This window comes from Bufo gargarizans, chromosome 1, assembly GCF_014858855.1.
Source record: "Bufo gargarizans isolate SCDJY-AF-19 chromosome 1, ASM1485885v1, whole genome shotgun sequence".
NCBI classification, from domain to species: Eukaryota; Metazoa; Chordata; class Amphibia; order Anura; family Bufonidae; genus Bufo; species Bufo gargarizans.
The window spans coordinates 656,550,583-656,564,276 of record NC_058080.1 but is presented as its reverse complement, the minus strand read 5'-3'; the positions used below and the strand labels follow the sequence as shown (position 1 = coordinate 656,564,276).

General features: G+C 45.0%; 1 protein-coding gene across 1 annotated transcript in view; it reads right to left on the bottom strand.

The window, feature by feature from the left end:
- Positions 1-13,694, bottom strand: part of DHFR (dihydrofolate reductase) — a 55,613-nt gene that overhangs the window by 23,848 nt on the left and 18,071 nt on the right. Inside the window, exons 3-4 of the mRNA XM_044276026.1 lie at positions 13,356-13,461; positions 7,242-7,368 (exon numbers count right to left, since the gene is read on the bottom strand). Coding sequence (XP_044131961.1) covers positions 7,242-7,368; positions 13,356-13,461 — 233 coding nt within the window. The remainder of the gene's footprint in view (positions 1-7,241; positions 7,369-13,355; positions 13,462-13,694) is intronic.

Genomic DNA, 13,694 nt, shown 5'->3' with positions numbered 1-13,694 from the left:
TCACGTGATTATTGAATAAAAGCCTTTGGATTACCACAACTACAAGCTGGACAAAATCCCCTTTTTTCTTCATACTTCGTATTTGTCCTGATTCGGGTGAAGGAGTTGTTCCGTGCTACACAGTGGAATCCTCGGCAGGTGAGAGCTGCTCAAACCTTTGACCTTTTTTATAAATTAGATATGTGTAATAAAAAATCCAAGGCAGCACACAAATATCCGTAAAAAGCAGAAGGGGGTGTATATATATTTTACAAGATCCATTTTCCCTTTTCTGTTCTTCTGACAGAGTAAAACCGAAAAATAACAGTGATGAGAACTCTCGCTAACGCCATTCAGATCTGTCAGCTTAACATTCAGCCCTATATAAAAATGGTATATTAGTAAAGTTATAGGTTCATACAATAAGTAGCTAAAATGACAAAAAATAAACATATGCCATAAAAGCTCGTCTCACACCAACATTAGCAACTATTTATCTGCTCCATCAGAAGCAAAATAATGAAAATAATGGAAGTGCCGGATTTGAAAAGTAGCTAAAGCAAATAGAGCCAAATAGTCCCTATTGATTATAACAGTCAGTTGTTTGTGATGCCATTTTTTTTTTTTTATGGAAAAATACTTCAATTACTCTTACCGGTAATATGTTTTCCATGAGTCCATGACAGCACCTCTGAGAGATCCTCCCCCTTCCGGACAGGAAACGGCGCCTGTGATATCCCAAAGGGAAGTGCTCTGAACTGCAACCCATCTTTACCGCTACCCTGAGGTATTTGAGATGATGGATGAATGGGCACGTGATAGTAGGCATCTTTTATATCTATTGAGGCCATCACGCAGTTAGGGAACAGATGGAGGGCCGTGGAGGAGATGGATTCCATCCTGAATTTCTGGTAGGTCAGATATTGGTTGAGACTCTTCAAATTTATTATCAGCCGGAACGTAGGGTCGAATAAAAACACTCTCCTTGTTCGTTCATTGGGACTGGAACAAGGACTGCCTTGCCCAGGAGGTTGTTTATTTCCTCTGTAAGTGCCGCCTGTTTTGGAGAATGTTGGTTTATGGAAGTAATTTTTAATGTCCTTGGTGGTAGCCTTCCTCTATAATACGCCTTACCCAGGCGCTTGCGGTAATATTTCGCCAGGCAGGAAAACAAAGAAAGACAACCGCCTACCTGGGGCCTGGCGTCATTGTTGAGAGGAACTCTAAGTCTGAGGTCTGGATTTAAACAGCACGCTTTTTGATTTATCCGATCTCCATTCCCTTCTTTTCTTCTGATCCCCAAAACCTTTCCTTCTCTCATTACTCCGAAATGGCTTCCCCTGTCTAGGAAAGGACGGCGTTGGAAATACTTTTTTCTCTTCAGATGCCTTATCTAAAATATCATCCAAGGCAGACCCAAACAAAAAATGTCCTCGACAAGGAAGGGCACATAGCTTAGACTTTGAAGCCAGATCACCCTTCCACCCCTTCAACCATAGGGACCTTCTGGCTGAATTGGACAGAGCGGCCGCTCTAGCGGAAAGCCTCAATGCATCAGAAATAAATTCCACTGCTCTGAACATGGTTGGTATAGCTTCCAGAAGCTGATCCCTAGGAGTCTTGTTCTCTATATGAGACTCTAGTTCTTCCAACCAGACCTTTAATGACCTTGCCACCGAAGTAGTCGCTATATTCGGTTCAAAGGCAGAAGTGGATGCCTCCCAATTCTTTCTTAAGTAGGCATCTGCACTTTTGTCCATGGGATCTTTAAAGGGATTCTGTCACCTCCCCTAAGCCAAAAAACGATTTTAAAGCAGCCATGAAGCACAGCTTACCTGGATTAGGCTGTGCTCTTTTATCTTGTAATCCGTCCAGCAGTTACTCCAAAAAACGACTTTTATGGATATGCAAATGTGTCCTGAAGGTGCCCAGAGGGGCGTTTTGTTCCTCTTAGAGAGCCCAGTACCGCCCCTCTTACAGTGCCCAGCCCGCCTTCCTTGCACTGTCTTACCGCCGCCCCCAGCCTGCCACAGCCTCTCCTCCCCCTCCCTCACGCCGAACGAACTCTCGCACAGGCGCAGTACCCACTGAGGGCTGCGCCTGTGCGATCATCAGGAGACTGAGGGCAGGAGCTTCATCCTCGTCACTGGGCATGCGCCGAGCCCAGTGACGTCCGATGCTCGCTCTTCCCTGCTGACTGAGGGAAGAGCGAGCATCGGACGTCACTGGGCTCGGCGCATGCCCAGTGACGAGGATGAAGCTCCTGCCCTCAGTCTCCTGCTGATCGCACAGGCGCAGCCCTCAGTGGGTACTGCGCCTGTGCGAGAGTTCGTTCGGCGTGAGGGAGGGGGAGGAGAGGCTGTGGCAGGCGGTTAGACAGTGCAAGGAAGGCGGGCTGGGCACTGTAAGAGGGGCGGTACTGGGCTCTCTAAGAAGAACAAAACGCCCCTCTGGGCACCTTCAGGACACATTTGCATATCCATAAAAGTCGTTTTTTGGAGTAACTGCTGGACGGATTACAAGATAAAAGAGCACAGCCTAATCCAGGTAAGCTGTGCTTCATGGCTGCTTTAAAATCGTTTTTTTGGCTTAGGGGAGGTGACAGAATCCCTTTAAGGGACCCTAAATCCTCAAACGGGAGAGCTGATTTTTTATTTATCTTAGCTACGGGGGAGTCTACCCTCGGTACCGCCTGCCAAGCTGATACTTTTTGATTATCAAAGGGGTACTTTCTCTTAACCGCTCTAGGGATAAAGAATTTGTCGGGCTTCTCCCATTCACGTTTAATTAGGTCTTTGATACAGTTCTGAATGGGGAACACCCTAGACTTTTGGGCTTTAGGCTTTCAAACATGAGTTCTGGCCTAGACCTGGACTCTTTTCTTCCTCCAGCTCCATCGTGGATCTAACCGCTTTTAATAGTAGATCCGTATCCTCCGCTCTGAATAACGGCTTCCCTGTCAAATCCTCGGAGGAGGAATCTGAGCTTGCAATGGCGCCCTCCTCAGACTCAGAATCCTCCACTATTGTCTGAGCCTTCTATGTCTGAAAGAGCTAGGCAGGGATTTTTTTTTAAGATGTTCCACAGAAGAATGAACTTCCTTTTTAACTAACTCCTGGATGCTTTGTAATAAAGATGGCGACTCATCTGCTACTAACTTATCCAGACATGGTTGGCAACATGTTTTGGGGTAGGACGGGCCCAATTTACGCTTGCAAATTCCACACTCCTTAGCTCTTGTTTTGTGGGTAGCTTTTCTTGGGGCTTCTTTAACCTGCCTTTAATAAAACAGCCCTAATCAGTCTAATTCTGACCACAATAACAACTCCCCAAAGGGAGATGGTGGGGGTTAACCACTCTTACCCCCAGGAGTACCGTGCTGGATTCAGAAAGCTGCTCCTGTGTCAGTGCGCAGTTGCACTTCCCCTTCTTCCTGCATGATGATGCTGCTTCAAGGGGGGCAATGGAGGGAAGATCTGGCCGTCCGGACCGGTATCTGCTTTCTTTAAGCCCCTCCCCTTCCGGACGGTGGAACGCACGCATCACTTCCGGTGCGACGCACACGCCCAGACTCGGCCTGCCGCAATGAGAGGAGGGACTAGGCAGGGACAACGAGGCAGCTACAGGCATCCCCCCCATGGCTCTGAAGAAGGGAGAGAAAACGCAGGGCTTCTCAGCGGCTCCTAGTGGAGACTTACGCCGACAGGTACCTCCACTAGGTTTCCATCCTTTTAACCCTAGAGGTCCTGCAGCCCAAAAGATAGACCTGAGAAGAAATCCTCCTGTCTCTGGACAGGAAACAGGAAAGAACCGAGTGGTGAAAGGCAGTGGACCAATTTAAAGATCTGGGAAGTTACTGTTTCCTGTCCGGAAGGGGGAGGATCTCTCAAAGGTCCTGTCATGGGGCGTAATGGAAAAAACACCCTGCATGCATGCATGCATGCCTTTTTTGCCTGTTCTTTGACAGAATCTCTCTTCACCGCGTATTGAAATACCTAGCAGTCTGTCAATCACTGGCCTGAGGGTCGGCAGGTGCGATCTACACACGCACACACCAGACTGAGTCGAGTTGCCTGTATTCAGTGCTCCTATTAACCAAACCACACTACGTTTTCTTGTGCCATTCTGGCTACTAGCAGTAAGGACCTGTAGCGGTTATATAACATAGGGCAGCATATTAAGCTGACAGATCCACTTTTACCTTGACTGGAACAATGATCTAATAAGGCGCTTTACTCAACTTTGAGTCTGCGAAGATGCTTGTACATGCCCTCATCATCCCCCGCCTGCAACATTCTCCTCTGTGGCCTTCCATCTTGCACCGCTCCAATCTATCCTATCCCAATCTATCCTCAACTCTGCTGCCCGACTAATCCACCTTTCACCCTGTTACTCCTCTGCCTCTCCCTTCACTGGCTCCCCATTGCCTAGCAAATTCACTTCAAAATACTAACCAAATACTTGCAAGGCCGTCCACAACCTGTCCCCTTCCTACATCTCTGAGCTACTTTCCTGATACATCCCCACACGCAATCCCTGATCCTCACAAGACCTCTCTCTCCTCTTATCACCTCTTCCCACAATCGCCTCCAAGATTTCACCTGTGCATCCCCCACATTCTGGAACTTGCTACCCCAACATATCAGACTCTCACCTACAGTGGAATCCTTCAAAAGAAACCTGAAAACCCACCTCTTCAGACAAGCCTACAACCAGTGACCCTGCTGCCTCTATATCACCATGACCAGCTTCACCCTCACCTACTGTGTCCTTCTCCCATACCATGTAGATTGTAGGCCCTCTCTCCTTCTGTACCAGTTTGTCTGTATTATGCATGTATACCCCTTTTCATATGTACAGCGCTAGGGAATGAATGGCGCATTAATAATAAATAATAAGGCCATCAATAGTTTGGACAGAGGTATAGGGCGAAAGCGGTCAGTCAGCCGTGGGAAGGCAGGAGGTGCCCACAGCTCAGGAACACGCTGGACTCCTGGGTAACAGCATGCCGAAACAAGCCGTTAGTTTAGGCACATTATAGCATATTTTAGAATACATGACAAGACTGCAATTAGCGCTGCGGGCACTATGCCGCCAACAGAGAGGGCAGGATAAACGTGCTGACAGATTTGCATTAAGAACAAACTATACTGTAATGTCACCCGATGGTGGCCGACGTCCAGAGTCACTTCTGAAGGAATACACAGCATGGCTGTTAGAAGTTGAAGGAGGCTTTGTATTTTTTGTGAAAGGTCATCAATGATCCTCCTCTGCTCTGATAGGGGAAAATATTGGACATTTTTGCCCCAAAGTCAACATGGCTTGCTATTATCAGCTATGGCATATGCATAATAATTGCTCTTATGCAAGCGCCACCGTTTGGTTTAATTCACACATCCCCTGAAGTTTTAAGAAAGGGAATAGACTGAGGAGATAAAACCAAAATGCCACTGTCCCCTCACTTTACAGCAAGTGTTCCATGATGTATGAGGAGGGGACTGGAGTGTAATTAGACAGAGCTCAGAGGCATATTATGTGAAAGCTTGGGGAAAAAAAATAAAAGAATCCACATTACTTTGGATCAAGAGTAACAGTGAGTCATGTTGAACTCCCAGCAGGTACCTTGTATCCATGGAAAAGTCGCTACCCACGCGTCTTATACTGTGGACATGTGTATAAGGAATGCTTCTGCACTTCAGGTAGACACAATTTACTTACTTTAAATAACAGGGAAACAGATTAGTTTGCTTTATGAAGCTTGCACTGCAGAGAAATACGGTTTTATAAAAGGATTTGGGATTATAAAATGTTCTGCAGTTGGCATTTACGTCACAAATAACCTTTGACTGAAGATCTGTTAATCAGTAAGAAACAGTATTCAGAATATATTGGGGACTAGCGTTTTGGGTCAGTCCTTGATAGCCTTGGAGAAGGAGCCTAATCTATGACAGCCTTTACCCTGTCAGTTAGGCCTCCATGTTTTTTTTTGCTGAACCTTGCAGGATGGAAAAACTTGGTACACTACACTTTCCCATCCTGCAGCGTTCTGCAAAAAAGTATCTTATTTTACGATGGAACTCCATAGTGACAGATGCAACAGTATGGCATCTGTCTGAGGCGTCCCTTAATGTATACGGTTTTTGTGTAGGTTGCACACATGACAAAAACCCACTCTTACGTGCCCAATCCAGCACTTCTGTTATTTTTGTTGCTCTGCTCATCTAACGGAGCAGAACAACAGAAATAAATAGCGCTGGTGTGAACGTGGCCTAAGAGGTAGATATTTATGCAGGGGAACCATTACTAATCTAAATACCATCAGGCAATTATAGCCAAGTGATAAGTCGAGTCCAATATAGTGGAATTAACCCTGTACTTGATCACTTGGCTATAATAGCCTGCCTGCATTCACTACACGGATCAGTGTGTGATGATCACACACTGCACTACACACTGCTATCCCCTTGATGTCCGGAGCCGTTTGTTACCTCTGAGGAGTCCTCTTTAGCTCCTCTGCCGGCATGTTTCCCGGGGTCCTTGTCCAGCGCGCCCGCTTTCCTTACTCTAGAAACTCCGGGGAGCCAGGCCTTCCTCCTTCCATCTGCCACCGGCTTCCCCTGCTGCTCTGCACTGTATCGCTCTGGCACCCACCCAAACCAACCAATAGCAAATCTCCTTACTGTATGGAGCGTTGCTATTTGTCATTTCAGGCACAGGCAGCATCGCTGCGCTGCCCGTGCCGTTCACAGCGCTGAATGTGGGGAAAAAGTCAAAGGCATATTGGTACACCTTAGACTTTTTCCAGTGAGTAATATGACGTACAGGCGTTATTGCGACCTCCTCTGTACAGTACTTTCCACAGACTGAATGGTGGACGGACAATATTTATTTGTGTTGAAATGAGTTTACATGGCCCGATAGCTGGGCTTATTATAGGGGACGAACGTTTCTGTGAATGCTCATTCCCACCAATCTGCCAGTCTAAAGGTGCAGCTGATCGCTGGTGCAGGCAAGTAAATTATCATTTCTGAACTGCAGATCTGCTGCCCAGAAACAATGCAGCTGTAATACTTCACCCCCACTGAACGAGCAGCCATTAAAATTCTCTATCCTAGGAACTCAACCAGTCGTGAATAAAATATCACTAACTTGACCGACAGCTTGTCAGAGTATTCAGGATTTAGTACAGAGTTTAGATATGAAATACAGGAAGGAAAGCACAACAGATTTTTATTTCTTACTATTAAATATTTCTTATTTACCATATAAAGTGAGCTGCCTCCAATGATCCAGATAAGATCAATATGGTCTTTTAACTCTGGTGTATCTAACAGCTCCAAAGCTTCATCCAGACTCTTGGCAAGATGGTGAGCGCCTTTTGGGGGCTCCCTGTGTTTGACATAAAGACCTTTTAAATTCAGTACAGTTAGAAGTGAAATTTAAAATTTAAATGTAAAAAAACAAAAAACACCCAAACAGTAATTTTTCCATTAAAGGGGTTATCCCATCTTAGACAATGGGGGCAAATCGCTAGGATATGCCCCCATTGTCTGATAGGTGTGAATCCCACACCTACAAGGAGAACGGAATGGAGAAAGTTGAGGAGGGCGCACTGCGCAGCCGCCCTCTATTCATTTCTATGGAGCCGCCGAAAATAGCTGAGCGCTGGCTCGGCTATTTCTGTCGACCCCATAGAAATGAATGGGAGCGGTGGCCGCGCATGCGCGGTTCGCTCCTATTCACTTCAATGGAAGAGGCAGGGAGCTGCGCCTGGTGGTGGACGGACCCCGGGAAACCCAGGGTCCTCCAGCCACAACTGTCCCCGGCTCCGTTCTCCTTGTACTGCAAATATGAAAAAATAAACAAAAAGAAGGACTACTGGGACTGCTTTGCATATGCTGCTATTAGTGCTTGGGTCTCTAATCCCACATACTCCTTAGTGGTGCTCTGTGTCTTTAAAGTATCCATATACAATGTGTAGTAGAGCATAACACGGCAGTAAAAATCTTCTTGCTTTATTGCTTTCTGGGGGTTACATAAACATGGACATGAACATCTGGGCGACGGCCGTTTCCTGCACTTCGCCTGGCCTTCCCACATAAACCGTGGCCCCTAAAAAGCACCTAATCAACCACATTATACAGCACTAAAAACCAAGGATAAAAATGTGTACCTTAGAGACCGGGAATTTCACCCTAACCCCACAGTATTGCGCTCCCTTAGGAGATACAGTATTTCATAAAAACACACTAAGGTCATTCCTGTTTAACCCTAGAGGGCCCCGGTTTTCATGATAATTTCTGCCTCCTTTTGCAATAAACATTTTTTTGTCTATCTCCTCCCTTTGTTACCTGTTGTAAACAGTGCCCACTTTCGCTAACCTGTTCCTGGCGGAATTTGAAGATGACAAGATTTAGGATATAAGGAATCCATATGTACAATATATCAAGTTATATTTGAGATACATTGATGACAAGTTGGTGCAGATCCGTCATGGATCTGCACAGAGGGATCCTTTCAGATAATACAAACATCTACATCCGTTCAAAACTGATATGGTTGTATTATCTTTAACATAGCCAAGACGAATCCGTCTTGAACACCATTGAAAGTCAACGCAGGATGGATCCGTTTTGTATTGTGCCAAATTGTGTCATAGAAAATGGATCTGTCCCCATTGACTTACATTGTGTGTCAGAACGGATCCGTTTGGCTCAGTTTCGCCAGACGGACATCAAAACGCAATTGCGGACAAGAATAGGACATGTTCTATTTTTTTCGGGATCAGAATTGCAGCTTCGGAAGTGCGGATCCACAATTTCCGGATGCGGGCCGCACATCGTGCTGCCCCATAGAAATGAATGGGTCAGCAATTCCGTTCTACAAAATGGGGAACGGAATTGCGGACGTGTAAATGGAGCCTAACCTGCAGAAAGCAATAAATTAAGAAGATTTTTACTCCCGTGTGAGTGCCGTGTTATGCTCTACTACACATAGCAAATATAAAAAAGTTATTTGACATTTATTTTTTCACTTTATTCTTTACATTGTACATATTTCACATAGAATAACTTGTAAAATGAACATATTTACATATTTCACACTGAATACCTAGTAAGTGTAGTTTTATTTACTTATGTAATGTATGCGCAATAACATTTATTTTATGCCAAATAGCTTTTTTTTTTTAAAGCTTTTTAAATGAACAAATATTACATTTTTCATAATTCCATTAAGGAGTTACTGGTTCTTATTATAATGTATTAACATTTTCCTGGGTTCACTCTCTATTGCTCCCCGGTCGGCTTTTCATCTCCCTGATGTGCTGATATTAATACCCTATTGACTAGGGCATACATGGCCACTGCAGCCAATCACTGGCCACAGGGGTGACATCTCCCCATCAATAGGATGTTGATATCAGTGCACCAGGGCAACAAAAGAGAATGAACCCAGCGGTGGGGACCTGGTTAGTATGATCAGCACCACGGGTGGGTGACTGTGTGAGGTCTGATATAACGTTGATAACCCCCTTTAAACCTTAGACCAAGGGTCAGCAACCTTCGGCACTCCAGCTGTTGTGAAACTACAACATGCAAAGCTGCTCAACTGTTCTCTGAACTTTCACAGAAGGAAATGGAGCATGCTGGGAGTTGTAGTTTTACAACAGCTGGAGAGCCGAATGTTGCTGAACCCTGCCTTAGACATTACATTAAAAAAAATACATCTGAGGAATGCATCATTTTGTTATCTTTTACCTTCAGATTTCATATCCTTTTTGCCTACCCGGTCAGATATGTACTGTACCCATTGTACAATCACTTTTTCCTCAGTTACTATGGAGATAATATATGGACAATCACTACTGATGTACAGAACAGATAGTGAAGGCTGCAAGTGGCTGTACCTGTAGTGCTGTCATTAGTGAATACGGGCAGTCTAAACTCACTATTTCTGCAAACAGCCGGTGGATTAATGCACTTCTGAAAACAAACTTGTCTTCCTTCTTAAAGACGTTCTGTGGTATTAAAGTGCCAACATAAATGCAGTACCCTTAATTCTTAATAAACCATGAGGCAGATTATGCCATTACACCAGTTAGTGATTCTATTAGATGTATGCATTCTCAACATAGACACGTTTCCCTTTATAGACTGGAGGGGGTGCTCCTAAGTGTGGCTGATTTATGAAGGTTCTAGGCCTTGTGGTGCATCACGCTCCACATCCACCTTGTTAGGGAACATGTCAAATTCAGTGTTAAATACAAAAACGTAGATGAGAGAAAGGTTAATTCTGAAGGGCATTTGAAAGATAAAGCCGTGTATACATATCCTTTAAGGGGGTACTGCACGAAGGTGAAAGAGTAATCTTCTCTACTTTTCCCGCTGATCTGTCTTGTGACACAGGATGCTACCACAGACTTTTCATAGTAAAACCGATCATGGAGCAAAGGCAAGTTTATTCAGGGAATAACTAAGGCCCCTTTCAGACGAGTGAGTGTCACGCTCCGGACTCACAGCGCAGCTCCCATCCTAAACTTCCAGCACTGCCGGGTCGCATAGCATTATATTGATTTATGATGCTATGTAATCCTTAGAGGTCTGGAATGTATTGGATAACACTGACAGCATTATGTCAGTGTTATCCAATACGATCCAGAACTGTAAGGGTAACATAGCATCATAAATAAATATGTTATGCCACCCTGGCAGTGCTGGACGTTTAGGACGAGAGCTGCGCTGTGAGTCCGGAACGTGACACTCGTCTGAAAACAGCCACATACTCACTTAGGCTTCTGCATTCATTTAGACAAAATGTTTTGGCTTTGCACACTGCACTAATGTAAAGATGCAGCATGGAGGCAATGCCCTAAAAGAATCATGTCACTGGATGAATTTAAATATTAAGGTCCCTTTAAAACGGGCCAATTCAGCAGGAGATTGTCAGGAAGGAAAAGAGAAAACCTGCTCGTCAGTGAAGACTGACGTATTTACACGCAGCGATCTCCTTCATAGTATGGGGAGGAGAGATCACTAATGCCATTACTCATCCCCATCCAGAATCATAGTTTGTCGACAGCAGAGTGCTGTTTACACACCACGATCTGCTAGGTGCCTACACAAGCGATCCAATTACCCGATGAACGAGCCAAGGGTAATCAGCGGCACCTTTAGGCTCCATTCACACGTCTGCAATTCTGTTCTGCATTTTGTGGAACAGAATTGCGGACCCGTTAATTTGTATGGGGCCACACTATGTGCTGTCCGGATCCGGAAATGCACTTCCGGGTCCACAATTCCGTTTCCGGAAAAAATAGAACATGTCCTATTCTTGTCCGCAATTGGGGACAAGATTAGGCATTTTTTTTATTTATTATAGTGCCGGTGATGTGCGGTCCGCACATTGCCGGTGTCCGTGTTTTGCGGATCCGCAAAACACATACGGATGTGTGAATGGACACTTACAATGCCAGATAATCGCTAACAAGTGTTCGTATGAACCTGTTAGGACAAGCCCTAGAGCTATTTTAAAATAAAGGAAGCTTCTGTTTTTTTTTTTTTTTTAGAAGACTCACTGTACCCATTCACTGTTTCATATGTCTATCCCAGCTGGTACGCTGCCTTACCCCTAGAGGGTACTCAAGATTTGAAGCTCACAGACAATAGGCGATGTACAGGGTATGGCTTTGGATCCTGAGGATCTGCAGCCCCAGGACATACTAGGAGTCTACGAAACAGGTTAGGCTACTTTCACATTAGCGTTCGGGGCTCCGCTTGCGAGCTCCGTTTGAAGGCTCTCACAAGCGGCCCCGAACGGATCTGTCCAGCCCTAATGCATTCTGAGTGGATGCGGATCTGCTCAGAATGCATCAGTCTGGCAGCGTTTGTCCTCTGCTCCGCCCAGCAGGCGGACACCCTTGCAGCGTTCGGGTGTGGGCCTGGCTGTGCGGAGGCAAACGGATCCGTCCAGAGTTATAAATCCTTCCAGTTTTTTTGATGGTTATACTCTGTCCCTGAAAGGCCACAAAACACCATCGGGAGACATTATTATTTTACTTAAACTAAACTTTTCCACTGTAAGTGGACCTGTATACAGCAGCCTTAGTTACAAATGAAACCTGCCGAGAACAATTGTCACTGTTAGGGCTGTGCTGGGTCTAGTTATATCCAGGACCAGCCTCCTGGTACCTGGCTTGGATTCTAAGTGAAACAGCATAGCTTCCATGTACCACAATGGGAACTACTGAAACAGAGATCGCTGGCGCGCTCCAGATTCCTGGCCAGGTGGTGGTCAGGACTGTGTCTCATCTTGCCTTAGTAATGGCGAGATAAGACTATCCCTTTAAAGAAAAAGACAGATCTATAAAGATCCCACTCAAACCAGCTCTGTGGTGGGAGAGCCTCTAATACACAATCACTTGCATTTTCTCATCTTAATTTACAGATTTACAAAATTTGCAATATGGTACTAGAGTTCTGTGACTTAAAGGGAACCTGTCACCTGCTTTTACCATTTTAAGCTGTCACCATCGATATGTTCACTAAAGTACCTTATTTCCAGCAGTCTTCTTTTTACTTTATTTCATTTTGTCCTTTTGATATAAAAGCGCTTTTTACGATATGCCTGCGCGATCATCAACCTCAGGGCAACAGCGCTCAGGTTACATCACTGGGCTGGGCGCATGCCCAGTGAGACTTTTGAGGCTGTTGCCCTCAGGAGCTTGATGATCGCGCAGGCCGCAGGCGGTACTGCACGAGTTTTCTGGCCGACAGGAAGAAGGACAGGGCATTTCTAGAAGGTAGACGATGACGTGGGGAGGGGGCGGAACCGTTTGCCGGGGCTGTGGGAGGTTATTTGAGGATCAGGAGGCGTTCTTGGGCACTGCAGGGGGGCATCACTGGGCACCGGAGAGTGAAAAAAACGCCACTCTGGGCACCTTGGAGCCTCATTAGCATATCATATAAAGCACTTTTATATCAAAAGGACAAAACAAAATAAAGTAAAAAGAAGACTGCTGGAAATAAGGTACTTTAGTGAACATAGCGATGGTGACAGCTTAAAATGGTAAAAGCAGGTGACAGATTCCCTTTAAAGATTTTTTTTGTTCACCAATTTTTTCACTGGCTCATTTTTTCGATGTTTTGTATACTTTTAACCTATAAAAGACGAACTGCGACATCTGACATGTCTATTCTAGTAAATGATTGTATTCCCTATAATATTACAACTCTGCAGCGACTCTTCTGACACCTACAAGTACACGCTGACAATGTCCAATAATTGCTGTCAGTGTCAGACTGTACGGACAATGCATTCACTCAAATGCCAATCAATGTACCAAAATACTGAAACCTGAGAAGATGCACGTTACTTACGACAGCTCCTTGCTTAGAACTATGTTTATTCGTTCCTTTAAAGGTCGATTCTTCTCTGGAATGGAGAACCAGGTTTTCCTGCCCATAATGACTACATTTTTCTTGCCTGTAGGAGAAGTACACATCACTTATTCTGGTCTATACATTTTACAGATTGCTACAGAAACCTTCTACTACAGTGCCATCTAGTGGATGACCAGCATAATGACATGTCTGTAAACGTCTCAAAGACAATGTGGCAGATTTATTAAAAGGGTTGTATAGCTGGGACTTTTCTTTCTCAAAGAGATTAGAGCGGCTTAAAAAAAAAAATAATAGGTGATATCCACCTCCAGATCC